Raw genomic sequence first — 20,875 nt, forward strand, 5'->3', positions numbered from 1 at the left:
AAGACATTCTATCACTGGCTCTTGTAGTGGAGGCTGTGGTGGGTCACTCAGATTCCCCCTCTGGATCCATGACACTTTCCCCCCAGATGCCCAGAATGCTGCCTGCCACTGGCTCACAGCTGTGTCCCTTCCCAGGCACTGCCCTTGGCCAAAAAGCGGCCTCATTCCAGGTTACACTCCCTCCTCGAGGGCAGTGTGCACCCAATGACTACTCAACAGCTGACTATAAAGACCTCTATGTGGGACCCCTCAGAAAGGCCAACCCACGAAACCACCTGCATGCAAATCTCTATCTCAGAGTCTGTTTCACGGAAAATCTAATCTTTATTCCCAAATAGTCTTGTGTTCAGCACATTCACAAGGGCTCTTATGCACAACTCCAGAGACATTAGTCTAGGTAACCTACTTCCCTTTCTACTAAGGAGGCAACAGTGGAATGCAGGTAAGTTAGAGTGATGTTATTATACCAAAAAACAAAAAACTAGAGCAGCTTCAAGGTTAAGTAAATCACTCATAAACTTCTCTCTCTTATTATTAGTAACATATCACTTGGGGAACACCTTACAAAAGATTGAGAGTTACGAGCATGCTTGATCCTGTGGTTAAATATCTAATTCTTTTATAGGTACAGCATAATTTGACAAGGATGTGGAGCCACATCCTGGACAGAGGCTGCAGCCCAGTAACCACATATACCTTAATAGTAGCAGCAAGAAGGTCCTAAGCACTCTCATTTGGTACTACCCTGGTTCACAAAGTAAAAAAAAAAACCAAAAACTACTACTTGCTACTAGTGTGCACAGAAATACCCTGCCATCTAAAAGGTGCTATTAGCGCTTGCTTCGGCAGCACATATACTAAAACTGGAACGATACAGAGAAGATTAGCATGGCCCCTGTGCAAGGATGACGCAAATTCATGAAGCGTCCCCTATTTTTAGCAATTATACTCCAAAAGAGATGTTAAAAAAGAATTTAACTGCAGTCTCTAAATAGAAAAAAAATTAAAAATAAAAAAAATTAAAGGTGCTATCAGACTTCCATCTAGGCTATTTTGAAGCAGACAGCCACCCTAAAAGTTATGGGCCACATTAACCAACTATATCTATACTAACTTAAATATGGAAATGGACAAGTTGGCAGTTCAGAAACTAAGATATCCCAAGAAGAAAAGAGACACTTGAAATATAGGAAACTTGGTCGTACTATAAACATGTCAGTATGACTACAATGTTTAGAGAATAATTTAGAATGGACAAATTTATGCTACAGAAGACCATACAGAAGACCAGTAAATTTAAAGTATTAACATTCCTTCAAATTTAAAGAAGGACACCCTTTGGACAACATACAACTTGGGTTTTAATTTTTTTTTTTAATGGTTGAGATATTGATTCTCTCTCCAGTATTGGTGACTCTTGTCCTGTATTATACATCAAAATCATCTGTGGAGGTGTGTGTGTGTGTGTGTGTGTGTGTGTGTGTGCGCGCGCGCGCGTGTGCGTGTGTGTTTTTTAAACCAAAAGCCCAGGGTCTCACTCAGACCTAATGTCCCAAATTCCCAGGGATGGGGCTCAAGCAACTCTTCCTCAGGAATCCCCATACAAACCAAAAGTTGAGAACCACAACCCTAACTTACCAAAAGATGTAAGAATCAATCCTTTCCCAATCAAGCCAAAAAAAAAAAAAAAGCCACCACAAAGGGGTCATGTTACTTTGTTAATTCAAAGTCAGTGAATACTAGATTTTCCCAAAGTCTACTGGACTTACTCCAAAAACGCTAAGATAAATTGCAAATAGATCCATCCCCAGGGAGGCTGATTTGTACTCTTATGTGCTAATGTAAGACTAATTCTGTAAATGGACTGGTTTTGTGCCTTACTGTTAGAAATTTAATCTGTCTTCTCTTGTTTCGTAGAAGAAGGGATAATTACTAAGAGCCAAATCAGTAAAAAGTGAAGAAACTGACTTAAAGTTTGTTCCCAGTGTAATCTCCAGGGCAAACAACACGAAAGATCTCTCTAGATGGTGTTTTAAGAAACTAAGCCCACCCAAACATTAGAGCTTCTAAATATTTCAGGAAAAAAAAAAAAAAAAAGAAACTAAGAAAAGCACCTGAGTTCAAACAATAGATACATAGCATTTCTGCTAAATCTGTCACTGAAAGGAGACTGTTTTCTACATGAATTTATCTCAACTTTCTACATACTGCTAAGGAGTAGACGCACACAATCTCAATCAGAAGGAATAGATCAGTTCCAGTTTCACCCGCATTTTCTTTAAGAAAAATAAAATTAGTTGATTAGGGGAAAAAAAGGTCTGAAACACTGTCAAGATAAACAGCCATTCATTTACATTCCCAAATGTGTCTCAAAACACGTTCTTATTTATACAAAAGAAAAAAAATGACAGAAGTCCACCAAAATGTTAACAGCTGTAGCCACTGAGCAATGACATTACAAGAGATTTTTGTTTTCGTCTTTCTATTCTTCTGAATTTCCTCAATATTTTTACAATAACCATGTGATAGTTTCACAAAGAAAAACAATACATTTTTAAGATAAGGTGTTTTATGTTCAAAACACCATCTGAATTCAGGTCCATGCCAGGTGCTGGGCGGAGGGAGGTACTGTTAGCAAATGTATAAGAAATGATATCAACACTCAAAGAGCTAAAATCTTTTATAGAGCTAAATCACTGTCACGTAAAATGGAATAAAAACTGGAGTCTACAAAAGGCAATAGAGATAGGCCCCCAAGGTATTCCCAAGTTCATCAGGAAGCCAGCTATTTAGAACCTGGAAATCATTTCTCCGAAGCAACAATGCTGTAAAGAGTGGTTAAGCTCCCAAGCAGTCCACAAGAAGCCAACTTATCTTTTAACATTTAACCTAATCCCCTGCCTCGCTATGAGAAAGAGCAAAAGGTATTCAACAAATTTTTGTTGACAGCATACGTGGATGATATAACTGAACTTTAACACTACAATATCTAACAGGTACATCGCACTGCATACAGTAGATGCACATTAATCGTCCATGGGATTTGATTTTTTGTAATGGGCTTTCCCACTTCAAGAGCAATTATCATTCACCACCTACTGGTATAATTCCCCTGGGCACTCTGGCAAGGGGTGGACACAAGAGAGCAATCTAAACGACTGGGCAGCGAGGGCTGCGGCGACCCCAGGAAGCCGGGCAGTGGAGAAAGCTAGGGAGGCAGAGGAGGCACGACCTCTGCTTTCAAAGCCCCCTTTTAGTCTAAACTGGGATACAGTTTTTCTCTCCAGAAAGAAGTCAGGAGGGGGAGGGGGAGCTCCCTTATCAAAAGCTTCCGGTCCCAGAGGAGCCTGTGTGGGTATGGTTTGTTTGTGGAAAGATTTTCACATCAAGGGTCCCAAATACTCCAAGCACATTCGTACCATCAGAATTGGCTATATAATTTGTAGAGCCCAGTGGAAAATGGAAATGAGGGGCCCCTTGTTTAATATTAAGAATGTCAAGATGGCAACAACAGAGCATTAAACCAAGCACAGGGTGCTTCTAAGCCTGGGGCCCCATGTGACCACACAGGTCACATGGGCCCACGAGGCCAGCTGGCCCTGGCCACCACAGAACCTTTGCACTTGCCATTCTCTGCCTAGAATGCCCTCCCCCAAATCTCTGCACACTTGCTCCCTCACCTCTTCCATAAGCATGACCTTCCCAGGAAGGCCCTCTTGGATAGCACCATCCCCAACACATACACACTACCCTTCCACCTACTTTATTCTTCTCCAGGGCATCTATTACCTGACAATTATTTGGTCATTGTCCATCTCCCTCTTGCCCGGAATGTGGGCTTTATAAGAGCATGAATTTTTTCTCACTTGTTCACTGCTGTAGCCTCAGTGCCTAGAAGAGTACCTGGTACCAGGAAGCCACCTAATGAGTACTTGAGGAGTGAATGAATGGAGCCCAGGCTGCTTCAAGCAGCAGAACCTTTCAACAAACAGACGTCCTAAGTTACAAGCTGTTCTAGTGTACACAGAGACCATTTCAAAACGTGCCCAAGTAGACATGTGCTCACTCATAACAGGAAAAAAATGCAAGGCACTGACAAGAGAACGTTTTAGTTGGAGTAAAGGAAAAGGCAGAGAACCTTGGGCTGGAGGGATCAGGGGAGAGTTAACATAGGAACAAGAATCAAGTTAAGCCTTAAAAGGAAGGCAAAGGACAGAAAGAGGAAGGAAAGTCACTCCAGGTAAGCCAATGCATGAGTTCACATTTGACTCGGTTGCCTTCTCATCTTGTATTAGTCAGTTTCCTTACTTGTTTCTAACTTTAAAAAAAGAGGAAAGTCAAGTCATCAAATTGACCTTGTTGACAACATAGATGTAGGCTCTGACAAATTAAATATTGACAAAGTGAGCAATAAATATTGGCCAACAGTATTAAACCTTTCATCAGGCCTGAAAACCCAAATCGTACCTCTCTGAATGCTCACAGGGGTTCTAACCATCATAGAGCCTCCTTATAAGGCTGCTGTTGGAAGCAGCAGCTCTGCCCATGTTATTTCAATCCCACACATGCCGAGGGGGCCCTCACTGCACTGAGTACCATAGGTGGGGTTACAAGAGGAAGACAAGAGACCCTGCCCTCCAGGGATTCCAGGGGGCGGCTTGAAGCAAGAGGCTCACCAGGGATAAGCTTTAGCAAAGAGGAAGTGAGACAGTATAATGAACTCTTCTGCAATACTAATGATAATAATAGCACCAGCTTTAATTTACTGTCTACTTATTGTAAGCCAGCTTGGGGCTAAGAATGTCCCAGCCTCTACACAAGATCATACTAACCTGGTCCTCATTTGATAAGTAAGGCAGGCTAAGTGACCTGCCCAAGGTCAGACAACCAGTCAGCGGCAGAGACCGCATCTGAACTCCGGTCCGCCCGATTCCAAGCCTGGACTTGTAACCAGAGCCATCCTGTTCCATTAATGCTACCCTTTCAGTTAAAAGAAGCGAGACTAGGCTTCTGAGCTCAGGGACTGGGTCCATTCCGCTTACTACTGATTCCCTGGCACCCAGCTGACCCACAAATATGTTGGATGAACAGAAACCACTTACATTGCTACAGTTAGTGCTGCTTCAAACAGTTACCCACTTAGAGTGGTCATCTGTTGTTTCTGCCCAACCTCCATCCCCTCTTTTCTTTTAGGAAACCACCCCACTCTTAGTCAACGTGGCTTAGGTGGGGCTGACCCCACTCTTAGTCAACATGAGTGGGCAGTGGATATGGGCCTGGCCAATTTGCGTCAGTGACTGGTTTGAGGATGGCTCCATGACCCGGTCTGGATCAATGGGAATTTAAGTTCATGACTTCTGCTGCATAAAACAGATGCTCTCTTTCCCCTGGGTTGCTAAGCTGACAGAATATAAGACTGGAGTTGCTGGCAGCCATTTTATCCCAAGTTGGGATAAAGCCAATTCTATGAATAAAGCCAAGGCTACGAATAAAGCCAACAAAAGGAAAGCAGGACTGAGAGATGGAGAGATTTCTACAGAGAAAAAAAATTTTGTAACTATTGAGGTAACTGATGTTAACTAAACTTACTGTGGTAATCATTTTGTAACATATACATATGTCAAGTCACCGTGCTGTACCTGTCAGTGTTCTATGTCAATTATATCTCAGTAAAACTGGGGTGGGGGGGGAGGACAAAAAGAGATGGAGAGACTTCTAGTTACATCATAAAACCACCCAGAACAAGGACCACACCTGGAATTTTCAGTTACATGAATCAACAGATTCCAGTTTGGTTTTTTTTTTAAGCCAGTCTGAGTTGGGTGCTGACTGCTTGCAGCCCAGAGTCCTGACACATCACCTAAATAGAGACGGGACCAAGCAACTGGATTTCATAACCACCACAGTGAAGAAAGCAGCAGCATACTTGCAATTATACTTCACTAACTGTGAGAAGCCTGAGTTTACTGAGAAAGGGAAAAAAGACAAAGTGCCTACTGCCTCTAAAATTCTATGCAGGGCTGTATCATTTCTTTCACTAACTCAACCATATACCAAGAAGACAATTTAGGTGTCCCTAACTCACCACCTAAAACAGATGGTTTCTAAGCACTATTACTAAAAGCTTCACAAGAGAAGACGAGGCTCAATGGGCGTCATTTCTAAGTTTTCATTTCAGCTGGGCTTGTCCATCAAAGGTCTTGCCTGTACTTGGCCATGTGACACTACAAGGCGATGCTGTTCACGTACCCATCAAGAGGCAATTTCACTCCTGACTGCTAACGTACTAGTTGTTCTTGCTCTAGTGATGATACTGAAAACTGAAGTGAGAGAGACTGCACCAAAAATACAACAGGAGGGCTTCCCTGGTGGCGCAGTGGTTGAGAATCTGCCTGCCAATGCAGGGGACACGGGTTCGAGCCCTGGTCTGGGAAGATCCCACATGCCGCGGAGCAACTAGGCCCGTGAGCCACAGTTACTGAGCCTGCGCGTCTGGAGCCTGTGCTCCGCAACAAGAGAGGCCGCGATAATGAGAGGCCCGCGCACCGCGATGAAGAGTGGCCCCCACTTGCCACAACTAGAGAAAGCCCTCGCACAGAAACGAAGACCCAACACAGCCATAAATAATAAATAAATAAATAAATAAAATAAACCCAAAAAAAGTTAAAAAAAAAAAAAAAAATACAACAGGATGTGCTGGTATAGCAGAGTGCTCCAAAGGTGGGGAAAAAGGGGAGAGGGGGTGTTAGGATGTGGTACCGGCTTTTTATTTCCCTTTCATGTCAACTGGATGAGCCTGTCAGAGTTTCTGGGGAGCCCCAAATGGAACTAAATTTTCCTTCTCAGGAGTCACCCACAGATCAAAGGGTTCTTGGGAAGACATAAGGCAAAGACCACAAACTCATGGCCCAAGGCAAATCTAGTCGAAGGAGAGGTGGCGTTTTCTATTAACAAAAACTAAAAGTGGGAAGAGTTTTTGTGGTAGATTGTTATATTAACTAGTCCCCTAATTTGTTTATGCCTCTCTGTGTTCAAGCATTTGGGTATCTGACTCTGGGTGTGGCCATATGAATTGCTTTGGTCAATGAGACAATAACAAACATGACCTAGGCAGAGACTTCAAAAGCCCTTGGGGGCTGGGACTTGCCTTTTTGCTGCTCTCATAACTCTGGTAAGGTCCACCCAGGGCTAATGTGCTGGAAGATGAGACACATAATCCAGACACACACACACAACCAGAAGCGGAGCTGCCTCGCTGACAGGAGTTAACCTCAGACAGGTACATGAGCCCACTCATGCCCAGCCCAACTGCCACTCTGCAAGATGGTGAGCTAAATAAATCTTGGTTGTCTTAAGCCAAAGTTTTGGGGGTTTTTTGTAGCAAAAACTGATAGAGCCCACATAAAAATACATAATTGCAATTTGGGGGGAAAAAACCCTAAAGACTCTGCAACACCAGGACCACATTCCTACATGGCAACAAGCAGCTGAACTGGGCAGAGGCTCTCGCTTTTAACCCAGCCACAGCTTACATTTTCCAATTCATCACTATCATCTCATCCATGCTAGGGTCACATTCAGTTGCCATATGTAGTCTCAGTTGGGTGGTGGTATATTTATAGCAAAGAAGAAAGTGAAATACTATATTCCACATACTCCAGTTACTATGAAAAGTGAAAAAACCAGTACAACCACTTTGGAAAACGGTCATTATCTACTAAGGCTCAACATACACATATCTCGTAACCCAGCAATTCCACTCCTAAGCAAATACCCAAGAAGAGTGTGTACATACGTTCCAAAAGATGTACAAAATGTTCACAGCAGCACTATTCCTGACAGCCCCAAACTGGCTATCAACAAACTAGTTATCAACAATGCCTATCAACAGTAGAATTAGTAAGATGTGGCATATTCATAGGGATAAATCTCATACATAATGCTATGCACAAGAACCCAAAAGTATGTGCTGTATGATTCTATTTATATAGTTCAAAATCAGATAAAATTAAAATAAGATGTTAGAAGTCAGGTGAGTGGTTAGCCTTGGGTGGAATGGCACACATAGGGGTTCTGAAAAGCTGGTAATGCTGTTCTGTAACCTGGGTGCTGTTTACATCGATGTGTACACTCTTGGAAATACATCAAGATGTACATTTATGGTTGGTACACTTCAATAGAGAGGTTGCCTTTTTAATTTTTAAAAATTGGGGAAACAAGACCAAGAGGAGGGCTGTGCTTCAAGAAAAAATGGTTAAGTATTTTTCTTTAGGGGTATTGTGAAGACAATATCTACACCGTTATGTTTACTACTAAATGTGACAAAAAGAACGGTAGCTGTTATGAAACAAATTATTACAAAAGTATGGCTGGAATCTGAAGACACAACACCTGATGAACTAGGAAAAAAAGGATCAAATGAGTAACATGTAGCCTACTTCACTCATTTGCATTTCCTCCCTGCCCTCTGTGGGCTTTGGGACTTACAACGCCTGAAATACCTTTTCTATAAAGGCTGCCATCATTTCTCAGACTGAAGATACTGGGTGGGTCCCTTAAAACAATTACTTTCCTAAACCTCATCTGTCATATGGGGCTAATGCTGTCCACTGGAGAGGGTCATTGGAAGAACTGAAGAAGACAACGTCTCTAAACCCTGACAAGACAATACCAAGGAGACAAACAAGTAAGCATGCAATGAATTATTATTACTTTATTTTTTATTTATAGCAGTGTCACTGATGATTGCTAAGTACAAAAAACAAACAAAAAAACAAAACCACTAGCTGTGCCTCAAAGTTTGGATGCTCCTCACGGTAGTTTAGAGCCTAGCAGAACCTAATGTGCTGATTCCAAAGGGAGCAGAAGGGATCAAGGGCATATACTCCAGGGCAGGCTTTTTCTAACTATAAATGAAACAGATTCTGAACTCCCTTGGATCCTCCAGCAGGCAGGCCGTTTCCATTTTTAGGATACTTCAGTTAGGGCTCCACTATTTTTGGTATCAATGCCTGTGCCTCAGGAATGTTACGACAAGAAAGACTAGGGAATCAAGACCTCAAACCAAAATAAGCTGTACAGCTGAGAACAATGTCTCAAACTCACCTGATCATCCCAATCACCAGGTTTCTGGGCCCCTCCTCTAGAAACTGATGCAGCAGGGCTGGGAAGGGCCAGAACCTAGATTTTAATAAGGCTTAATGTGATTGTTACAGCAAGTCAAGTTTAGGGAACTCCTACCTGGTGAAATTTAAAGTCCAACAGATCTGAATCCAAATTCAATCCCAAGAACTTGCAGCTGGGTAACCCTGGGCAAATTACAGAAAACCTGCATTTCCTCCTTTGTAAAATGAGACTGATAATACCTACCTCCCAGGATTGTTGTGACTCCTGAATACAATGCCACTTTCACTGGGGAGGATGTGCGAGGCCCCAAATGTGCCTTTGTCCTAATAATCCACATTCCTGTTTCTCTTTACCCCCAGAGCTGGTCTTGCCTCAGCCTACAAGTTTACTTTTGTGGGGATAACTTCTGTGTAGATCTGGACTGGCCTGAACAGCTTATCAGGTGCTAAGTCACCTTCCCAAGGCATTGAAAAATTTAATTTTTACATGTCAGACTTCTTCAGTGATGACCCACTTCTTACAGAAGCACGCATGACGCCAATATGAATTTTCATATATAAGAATTAACACATTAAATGAGAACGCTTATAACACACACAAAAAAAGGTTATATCTAACCTTAGAGATAGGCAGAGCACAGAACCAGAAACTTTGTGAAATCTTACAGCTACTAATGTTATTTGAATATAACTACATATTATGTTGAATAAGCCATTTCTTCTGGAAACAGCTTAGCAATTACAGAATTACTCCCAATTGAGAAGCCATAGACGCTGCCTTTGAGCCCAACTTAAGTCATTAAAACCTGCTGCCTTTTTCCAACTCTTAAACATGAATGTGTTTCAGGTGATCTTGATTGTGCCAACTTTGTGAAAGAGGCTTTTTTTTTTTTTTAAAGAGAGAGGGTTCCTGGCTTCCTCCAGATTCTGGAAGGGATTCATACCCCACAAAATGGGCACTATGATTAGCATGGAGGTTCTTATCAAAAGTTTTTTTTCTGCTTTAACTGAAGTAATACATGAACAGTTAGAAAAACTTGAATTGTACAAACACTATATAGAGAAAAGTTAAAATTCCTTCCTAACCACGTCGTGAGTTCTCCTCCCCAAAGGCAACCTTGTTAAAAGTTTAGGAACCCTTCTGGATCAGGATTTCTCGGTCTCATACTTGCTGACATTTTAGGCCAAATAATTTTTTGTGGGTGCTGTCCTGTGCACTGTAGAATGTTCATGAGCATTCCTGGCCTCTAACCACTAGACGCTTGCAGCGAACACACCTCCGCCCCAATTGTGGCATCCAAAAATGTCTGCAGACACTGCCAAAACGGGGGACAAAATCGCCCCCAGCTGGGAACCACACCTTCCAGAGATACTCAATGCACGCACACACACAGGGGTGTGTACCTCTACTCATTTCCCCACCCCCACACTGGCGGCACACAGTTACTTTCCAACTCATTAGGCGGTCTGTACCGGGGCGACGGCCAGCCCGTGCCTCGGCGGGAGGCGACGGCCACTCACCAGGTCCCGGATGAGCTGGTCCACCAGCTGCTCCCCGCCGCCGGCAGCCTCGCGGGCCGGAGGGGAGCGGGAACGGCTCGCCGCCTCCTGCCTCTCGGCCCGGGTCGCCCGCGCCGCCGGGGGCCGCCCCGCGCCCTCCAAAAGGCCCTGGGCCAGCGCCAGGTACCCCGAGGCCTGCTGCTCGCCGCGCCCAGGGACCACCTCGGGCCGCCGCGGCCGCCGCTCGGTAGCCTCGGGCCGCCGCCGCTTCCTCAGCGCCTGGGCCTGCGCCAGCTCCTCCTGCCAGCGCCGGCGGAACTCGTCCAGACTGTGGTCGTCCATCGCCGCCGCTCCCCGCCCGCCGCGTCCCCCTCGGCCCACCAGGTGCCACGGGACGGTCCCTCCGCGGGAAGTGTCCGCCGCCGCCGGAAACCGCCGCCGCTGCCGCGCTCTGGTTCCGGGTGGGCTGCCCCGCCCCGCCCCGCCCCGCCCCGCCCCGCCCCCAGTGCGTCCCTCCGGCTGTCCCTGGCACTGTGGCTTGCGGCAACCCAGGCCGGGGTCTGTGCCCTGCCCCCGCCCCCAGCTTCTCAACTTTCCGCTTGTGGCTTTTGCCAAGCGCAGACTGTGCGCCAAGCCCTGTTTTTTCATTCAAACATGCATTGAGCAACTACTATGTCAGGCGCTGAGAATTCAGTATTTGAATCTGCAGCAACAAAAATAATCTCTTCCCTCTTGGGGTCTGCATTCAAGTGAGGGGTTGGGAAGGAGGAGGCGTTCAACAAACGAATATGAACGTTTGAATCCGTGGGAGGCGTTATGAAGAAGCTAAAACAAGATAAGGTAATAAAACAAGGCGAGGGACGGGGATGGGCGGATTACTTTTAGAAGGATGGTCAGAGAATGGACTGTCTGATATGTCATGTGAACTAAAAGCTAAATGAGGAGAGAAACCAGCCATGGGAAGATCAGATCTCAGAAGAGATCTTTCCAGAAGGAACTGCAAGTGAGAGGGCTATGAGATTGGAAAGAAAGAGGCATACAATAGCATACCAACTTCTAAGGGCTTTGTATCTGTTGTTCGCTCCTCAGGGACTTTTATCCCCACCTTGACCTGGTTAACTCTTACACATCTTTCATATCTCAGTTCTCCTCCCAAACCCCACCCCCGCAAATCAGGTCTCCCTGCTATTCATTCTTAACTGCATCCCATACTTATAGCACAGAACACAATTTGTAATTTTATATCTGTGTGATGTCTTACTAACATCTCCCTTCCCTACTGGACTGTCAGTTCTTAGCTTGGAGGCCAGTGATTAATAGGAGCTCAATAAATATTTACTTAATAACAACCCTTAAAGTGAGAACTACTGTCTCCACTTTACAGATAAATAGCCACAAGTCACACAGCTGGTAATTTGCAGACCCAGGATTCCAATCCTCTTTCTTACTCCATACCTGACCTATTAATTATCAGAATCATAGAGCCCACACATCTAAACCAGCTAGGAACCATTTGGCGGCACCTCTGGTTACTGTGTGTGTGTGTGTGTGTGTGTGTGTGTGTGTGTCTGTTTTCAAATTCAGTGGTATCACCAGCATGGTTGTTGACAGCCTGGGTGCCAGAGTTGGATCTAGGTGGGAATCCCAGCACCTTCATTTACTCACATCCTCTTTCTTCCAGCAATTCCGCTTCTAGGAATTTATCCAAGAGAAGAAAATTGAGGAGTTCAAAGAATACCTTCAAGGAGGTTCACTGAAGCACTGTTTATAGTGCTAAATATCAGAAGCAATCTAAGTAGTTGACAATAGGGCATTGGTTAACTAAGTTATGCTCCATTAGAATGTAAGAAAGATCCTAACTGGCTTGTCAGCTTCATGAGAGCAGAGACCTGATCTGTTTGTTCTTTGCTATGTCTTCAGTGCTCAAAACAGTGTCTGGCACATAGTACTACAAATAATGAATGAGTAAATGAAAAACTGTGCAGCTATTAAGTTACATTGGAGAAGAAAACTTAACTATGTGAAAATTATTCACAATATAGCAAAGTCAGGATACATAACTGTATGTATGGCATGATCCCAGTGATGTCTCTTAAAGAGAGTATATGCATTAAGAAGAATATACACCCAAATCTTACCAAAAGAGATCTCTAGAGAGAACAAAATTATGGGTGATTTAGTGTTCTTTATCTTTATCTGTATATTATAATTTGCTACAATAAATGTTGTCCCAGCCTGAGTTCCTCCAGAAAGCAGAGCCTGAGACCTAGGCTTGCAGGCAGCTAGTTATTTGTAAGAGTGATTCCAGAGAAGAAGCGTGGGGGACCGAGAAAACTGAAACAGGGAAGGAGGAACAGCTAATCCAAAGAGCATTCTTGAGTTGGTCCTGTTCTGGGCAACTTACACTCAATCTCAATGGGACCTTCTAAGGAGCCTTGAAGATTGTCCTCCCAAGAAATAAGAGCTGGAAGGGAACATTTATCCATTGGCTCATCCTCCGTTACAGAAAGGTTAAACAATGGGTTTTTTCATAATCTTTCACTTCCAGGTTGAAGATAAGTAAACAGATTCCCGTGGATGTCCCACACCAAGGCAGTGAAGAGACGCTGGGGCAAAAAGCAAGAGATACTCTACACAACTAACAGGAGGGACTGTCAGGCACAAGTCAGTCGCTACAGCCAGGGCTAAAGTAAATGGCAAATCAAGAGGATGTAGTGTAGGGCATTAGAAGTGCCCAGTAAGTATTTTTAGTTATAAAGATAAAATGAGCTATTTTCCCCCCAAACACTCAGCTAACATCCCACTTCATTCTAGATGCTTTCCATATGAATTCCAAAGATCAAACTTGTTTTTATTTATCTGCTTGTGGGTCAGAAGGCAAATAAGGCTCTTTTTATATCTCTAGGACTTATGTAGCATCTAATACTTGAAAAGCAAACTAGAAAAAGTTTTAAATGCCTAATTTTGATGGTCAAAAAGTCAGTTTCCTCTTGCCCCTTTAAAAGAATTTTAAGGGGCAGAGGGGGCAGGCTATTGGGGCCATTAGTCACCCAGGGAAAATGAAAAAAGAGGGGAGAAAAATGCTAAGAGGAAGGGAAATTCTGTCCTTTTCTCAGTATTGCCTACCATTCACTAAGAATATTATGTTGATTTTATATCTTCCCAATAAAATAGCAAATTCCTGGGCCTCCATATCCTCAAATGAAAAATAAAGGTAAAGGGCTTCCCTGGTGGTGCAGTGGTTAAGAATGTTCCTGCCAATGCAGGGGACACGGGTTGGAGCCCTGGTCCGGGAAGATCCCACATGCCGCGGAGCAACTAAGCCCGTGCGCCACAACAACTGAGCCTGCGCTCTAGAGCCCGCGACCCACAACTACTGAACCCGCATGCCACAACTACTGAAGCCCGCGAGCCTAGAGCCCGTGCTCCGCAACAAGAGAAGCCACCGCAATGAGAAGCCCACGCACCACAACGAAGAGTAGCCCCTGCTCGCCGCAAGTAGAGAAAGCCCACGCGCAGCAACGAAGACCCAACGCAGCCAAAAATAAATAAAATAAATAAATTTATTTAAAAAATAAAGGTAAAGTTATCTCCCCTTCAGAGTAAGGCCTGTAAGATGCCAAAAGATGCACCATATGCTAGCATCCGTAAGGCACATAGCAGGCATTCTATGAATGATCGTTATGATCCACATTAACATGGTCTTGGCAGTTAGAGATTATGTCTAACCTATCCTCTGTACGTCTAGTGTTCTATGAGCCCCACCTTTTCCCCTATCAAGAGTGTTCCTTGCAAGTCCAATCCATTAGAGATCTTTGGTTGCAAGCAACAGATATCAAATCTTGATACCTCAAGCGTAAAGTAATCGAACTCGGAGAAATAAAGGAAAAGAGGAATGACTAGACCCTTGGAATGCCCAGAACTAGATCAGATTCAGAGATGTCATTATAGGAAATCCTGAACCACCCGTTTTGGTTGCACTCACCACCTGTCTTCCGTGTTCTGGGATTCAAAATCCCAGAGCAGGAGCTCTCAGAGTGTGACCCTTGAACCAGCATCACCTGGGGACTCCTTAGGAATGCAAACCCTCAGGCCAGACTACTGAATAAGATACTCTGATGCAACCCTAGCAACCTGTGCTTTAACAGTCCCTCCAGGTGACTCTGATACACAATCCAGTTTGAGAACCGCCATCCCAGAGGATCACTGGAGTGGCCTAGTTTGGGTCACATTCCAGGCCCTGACTAAGGAGCAGGGACTACAGTGGGCTGGATTTCCAGGACCGTATGAAGTGAGGCAGCAGAGTTCCCCAAAACAGCAGAAGGGGGAAGGGATACTGGACCCGGCTAAAACATCTGCAAGGCTGTCATAGGAAGGAGGCTCTGGGAAGTCAGTCTTAATGCTTCCCATGCCTGCACACCTCCTCTGCCCATGGTCGAGATGTTGTACGCTCCCCTCCAAACCCCAGCTCTGCCGGAGCCCCAGAAAGATGGCTGAAAAATGGCCATCACCCTTCCCCAAGTACCTCCTGCCTCACTGCTCCTCCTCAGACCACTCATATGCTGGACTACAGGGGTTCAAGAACTTCTTCACTGCAGAGTCAGGGAGGTCTCAAAAAAGTAGTTACAGTGGGGGACAGGCGCAAAGATCATTAACTTGCTCTCATGTACAAAGTAAGAGGTTTTATCAGTTCCCATGGCTGCTGTAACAAATTAATAACACACAAACAAACTAAGTGACTTAAAAACAACACGCAATTATTCTTTTACAGTTCTAGAAGCCAGACGTCCAAGATCCATTGCACGGGGCTGAAATCAAGGTGCTGGCAGGGCCCTGCTTTCTCAGAGGCTTGAGAGGAGAATCTGTTTTCTTACCTTTTCCAGCTTCTAGAACGTGCACTCCTTGCGTTCCTTGGCTCGTGGCTTCTTCCTCCATCGTCAAAGCCAGCAGGGTAGCGTCTTCCTTCCGCCGTCGCACTGCCTTCCACCTCTGTGTTCAGATCTCCCTCTGCCTCCCTCTTGTAAGGATTCCTGTGATTACATAAGGCCCACCTGGGGAATCCAGGCTCCTCTCCCCATCTCAAGATCCTTAATTTACTCTTTTTTTTTTTTTTTTTTTTGGCCACTGCGCAGCATGCAGGATCTTAGTTCCCCAACCAGGGATGGAACCTGTGCCCCCTGCAGTGGAAGCGAAGAGTCTTAACCATTGGCCCGCCAGGGAAGTCCCTCAAGATCCTTAATTTAGTCATATCAGTAAAAACCTTTTTGCCATCTAAGGTAGCATTCCAAGGTGCCAGAGATTAGGACCTGGCTATCTTTGGGGGCCATTGTTCAGCCTACCACAGAAGGCCTTCAGTGACCATAGACTCAAATGCCTTCAGGTGACTCCATGAAATCAAAATGAGGCAAGTAGAGCAGGTATGGACAGCGGCAAATGGAGTGTGGACACCCATCTAGACGGGAAACCGAAACTCTGCTCTAGACACCGTTGGATCTTAATCCAAATCTTCTAAAACCCAGTATCTTGATTTTTAATGACTAGCAACAAATTCTGATTTTTAAAGAATAAAGATTTTTATTAAAAGTGTAAATTGCATTCAGTAGCCTCCAAACCCCAACGGTAGTTCATTCTTGAGCAATCCATCAATTAGGACAAAGCTCCCTTCCACTTACCATTAAGATACCTCTTTAGCTCTTGTGAGCAGCTTGAGGAATGACACCTCATTTGGGGCCACTAATGAGTGAAGAACACCAGGAGACTCACATGAAACTAATAGAAATAATTGTGACTTCAAAGTATAGTGTTTGGGGCTTCCCTGGTGGCGCAGTGGTTGGGAATCTGTCTGCCAATGCAGGGGACACAGGTTCCAGCCCTGGTCTGGGAAGATCCCACATGCCGCGGAGCAACTGGGCCCGTGAGCCACAATTACTGAGCCTGCGCGTCTGGAGCCTGTGCTCCGCAACAAGAGAGGCCGCGATAGTGAGAGGCCCGCACACCGCGATGAAGAGTGGCCCCCACTTGCTGCAACTAGAGAAAGCCCTCGCACAGAAACGAAGACCCAACACAGCCATAAATAAATAAATTTAAAAAAAAAAAGTGCTACAAAGTATAGTGTTTAGAAACATTAACAAAAACATCAGAATTTTACAAGCAGCCATTTTGCATATCAACGAATATGGTGTATTCATCGCTATAGGCATTATTGCCCTTTGTTGCTGTTTTATGCCTTCATAAATAGCAAAATATAAAATTCCTTGGGGAACAACTGTGGTCTTAAAGAAAAACTATCTATAGCAAGAAACAATTTGCTTGTTCTTGAGAATTCTCCCATCAATAATTCCATTTTTTAAAATGTTGCACAGACGGAATTCAGTGTCAGCTGCCAGTTACAGACTTAATCACTTAAAAGGAGGTTGTCCCATATGGACACCAGTCCCCGTATCTGTTTCTCTCTCCTCAGTCTCCTCTTGTTTTTATTGAAGCCCTCACCCCTTTCATCTCCCCAGCCCGGTTCCAAAGCCCCTCCCTCCGTAGGTGTTACTCTCCCCAGGGTTCTATCCCTGGGTCCCTTTTATTTGTCTTGAAAATTCAGCCCCACCTGAGGCTCATCAGAGACGCTCTGTTAATGGAGGTGGCCATGGTTTTGGGGCTCTCACTCCAGCTTAGACTCTGAGACTCCAAGAGCTGATTTCCTTGCCTGCCTACTTAAGAAGCAACACACCAAGGCAAGCTTGGGTTTTTCCTGGAGCCGTTCCAGTCTGGGTTCACAGGAACAGATTCTTGTTAGCATGACTTTGACCCTGACTCCGTTAAGACAAGAATGCTGACATCGTTTCTTCAATTCTGAATCCTCCCTCCCAACTTGTTTCTTTGCAACCCCGACCAAGTGTTTCCGATCTCAGCAAATGACACCACTACCCTGACGCTGCAGCCAAGAAGCTGGTTGTCCCTCTCCCCTTCCTCTCACATCAGCAAGTCCTGACAGTTCTACCTTCACAATATATCTTGAGTCTGTCTGCTTCTCTCCACCTCCCCTGCCACCATCCTGGTCCAAAATTACTGATGCCCAGTTAAATTGGAATTTCAGATAGACAATGATTTATTTATTTTTTTAGTATAAGTATGCCTATGCAAAATTTGAATTTCAGATAAGCAAAGAATAACTTTTTAGTATAAATATGTCCTATGCAATCTGTGGGACATACTTATATTAAAAAAAAATTATTTGCTTATCTGAAATTCCAATTTAACTAGGTGCCTTTTGTTTTTATTTGTTAAATCTGACAGCCCAAAGTCCAAGGCACCATCATCACACCTGGAGTATCTCCTCACTGGTCTCTCTACCTCCACTCTGGCTCCTGGCAATGAATAAAAACCGACAGAGAGCTTTTGAAAAGGTGAATCATGGACTTCCCTGGCGGTCCAGTGCTTAAGACTCCGTACTTCCAATGCAGGGGGCGTGGGTTCGATACCTGGTTGGAGAACTAAGATCCCCCATGCCCTGCAGCGAGGCCAAAAAAAAAAGAAAAAGAAAAAGTGAATCAGATCAGCACACTCCCCTGTTGAAAACACCTCAAGGTGCCTCACCTGTTCTTGAAATAACAAATACATTTTTAAAAACAGGTTTATTGAGATAAAATTCACATACTGTGCAATTCACCCATTTAAAATGCACAATTCGGGAATTCCCTGGCGGTCCAATGGTTAGGACTCGGTGCTTTCACTGATGGGGCCCAGGTTCAGTCTCTGATCAGGGAACTAAGATCCCACAAGCTGAGCAGCATGGCCAAAAAATAATAATAAAATAAAATAAAGTGCACAATTCAATGGCTTTTAGAATATTCACAGATACACGTAACCATCACCACATTTTAGAACAACACCACCCAAAAAAAATACCCCACTCCCTTTAACCATCACCCCTAATCCTCTCCTGGGCAACCACAATTCTATTTTCTGTATAGATTTCTCTATTCTGCACAGTTCATAGAAATGGAATCATATGATATATGGTCTTATGTGACTGGCTTCTTTCACTTAGCATAGTGTTTTCAAGGTTCATTCATGTTGTAGCATGTGTCAGTACTCATTCGTTTTTATGGCTGAATAACATTCCATTGTATGAATGGAACACATTTTGATTATCCATTCATCCACTGATGGGCATCTGGGTTGTTTCCACCTTTTGGCTCTCACAAATAACACTGTTATGAACATTCATGTACAGGTTTTTATGTAGTTGTGCTTTTATTTCTCTGGGGTATATACTGAAGAGTGGAATTGCTGGATTACATCATTTTTAATCATGCTGAATCATTTGAGGAACTGCCACACGATTTTTTCAAATTGGCTGTGTCACTTTAAATCCCCACCAGCAGTGTATGAGGGTTCAATGTATATTTTACACCTTCCCATTCAAACCTATCTGTGGTCTGAAGAAGCAAGCCGTTTTCTACCTTGGGGGGCCTTTGCACACACTTCTGTTGTCCTAAAATACTCTTCCTACGTCAGTCCTCAGTGCAGCTGACCCCATCCACCCTTTAGTTCTCAGCTTACGTGGGACCTCCTCAGACAAGCCATCCCTAAGTGCCTCATCTAAGTAATGCATCCACACACAATTTTCTCCATCACTGAAACTGACCCTTACCTTAACAGTTAACTTGTTTTCATTATTATTTACTTGTTTGTGTGTCTCCCCCATTAGAATGTAGCCTCCCTGAGGGTGGGACCATCTCTATCTTGTTCATCCTTGTGTTCTCAGCTTGGTTCCTAGGATGTGCTAGATAATTGTTAGTTAGTTGGTTGGTTGGTTGGTTGGATGAATGAATGAATGAACGAATGACCAAACGAATGAATCCATGGATGATGAAGCTAAGAGAAGGCAGAAGGTGTTTCTGAGGTTTGTGACCACACATAGTAGATGCTCAATAAATATTTGTGTTACTGATGAGGCTGCAAGTAATAAAAATATGCACAACTACACACACACACACACACACACACACACAAAACGTAAGAGAAAGATGAATTCACTCCTTTAAGAAAGAAGTGAGGGATGTCATTGAAAGTCATAAATCTCAACACGAGTGCTCATATAGGAGAAAGAAAGGGTTGCTTGGTCTGTTCCACTTTGCAATCTGCTGAAGACATGCATCTCCTCTCCTTTCTGTTTTATAGAAAAATCACTCTGAGCACTTTGGAACTCTAATTACAGGTGACACACAAATGGAAAGAAAAATAGGAAATCAAACAATTGAGCCAATAAGTTGCAATTTATATGGGCACTTAATAGCAGCAAAATGCCCTAAGCCACTCAGAATTTCCTCAAAGCACTTTGCAGATGGACATCACAGGAGCTGTTGTGAGAATGAAGTCGAGAATGTCTAAAATGTGCCTGAGTTCCTTGGTGACATGTCAGTGCTGTGAATCTTAATGTCCATTTTCATAATATTTCTCCAAGGTCAATGCCACGTAAGACTTTCTGAAGTCTGACTCTAGCTCACCTCTGTAGTCTGATTTCTCCACACTGTCCCTCAGTCTCTAAGCTCTAATCATCTCAATCTCTTAGAGCTTTCTGCCCCATCATGCTCCTATCCCCTCTCACCTGCATCTGCCTAACTCCTACCAGGTTTCATTTTAGAGGTCACCTCCTCCAAGAAACCTTCCTTTCCTTTTTCCTTCTCCAGGCTGGGTTAGATTCTGTATTAGTTAAGATTCTTAGGTTGACTTCTGATTCTGCAGGTAAAAAGCTTTGAAGTCTCCACTCTGTCCTAACAACAAGTGAAAAGGTGAACAGACTGAAAAATCATCAACTCTTCTCGGATCCATAAGAGAGGTGAAGATAGAGCAAACCACTGCCCCCAAGACTGGTGAAACAGGTGAATACAGGGAGTCCAGCTTACTGAAGCAGAGGCTCACAAGCAGAACAGTGCTGTGGTAGGAAAATCGGAGCTGTAGTTGATGAATTGCCTGAGGTTCAGTGTGCACAAGCCTGAGAGTTAAAAGCTCCAGGGGACCCAGTCACGGTGGGGCTCCACACTTTTCTGAGGTTTTCCTCCAGAAGCTCCACCAAGTTCTCACAGTAAATATCAGAGAAAAGTCCCCTCATAGTTCCAGCAGGGAGACAGGAAATGAACCATTTTGAAATACACCAGAGTATTCTGTTCTTCTTAACCAGGCCTGCCCTTAGGAGAAACTAGTTAACCAGAGGGTAACTTGCTAGGGTATTTTCAGAACCTAACTGACTTGGA

General features: G+C 44.1%; 1 protein-coding gene and 1 non-coding gene across 2 annotated transcripts in view; one reads left to right on the top strand and one right to left on the bottom strand.

Moving 5' to 3' along the window:
* The window catches only part of FBXW8 (F-box and WD repeat domain containing 8), a 124,250-nt gene extending 113,210 nt beyond the window's left edge, over positions 1-11,040 (bottom strand). The window contains exon 1 of the mRNA XM_059895544.1: positions 10,647-11,040. Coding sequence (XP_059751527.1) covers positions 10,647-10,967 — 321 coding nt within the window. The 5' untranslated portion in view covers positions 10,968-11,040. The remainder of the gene's footprint in view (positions 1-10,646) is intronic.
* LOC132348294 (U6 spliceosomal RNA) lies at positions 834-938 on the top strand. Its single transcript, XR_009497421.1, has one exon. It is a non-coding gene; the product is annotated as a U6 spliceosomal RNA (small nuclear RNA).
* Positions 11,041-20,875: the final 9,835 nt, after the last annotated feature.

Source organism: Balaenoptera ricei, chromosome 14 (assembly GCF_028023285.1).
Source record: "Balaenoptera ricei isolate mBalRic1 chromosome 14, mBalRic1.hap2, whole genome shotgun sequence".
NCBI classification, from domain to species: domain Eukaryota; kingdom Metazoa; phylum Chordata; class Mammalia; order Artiodactyla; family Balaenopteridae; genus Balaenoptera; species Balaenoptera ricei.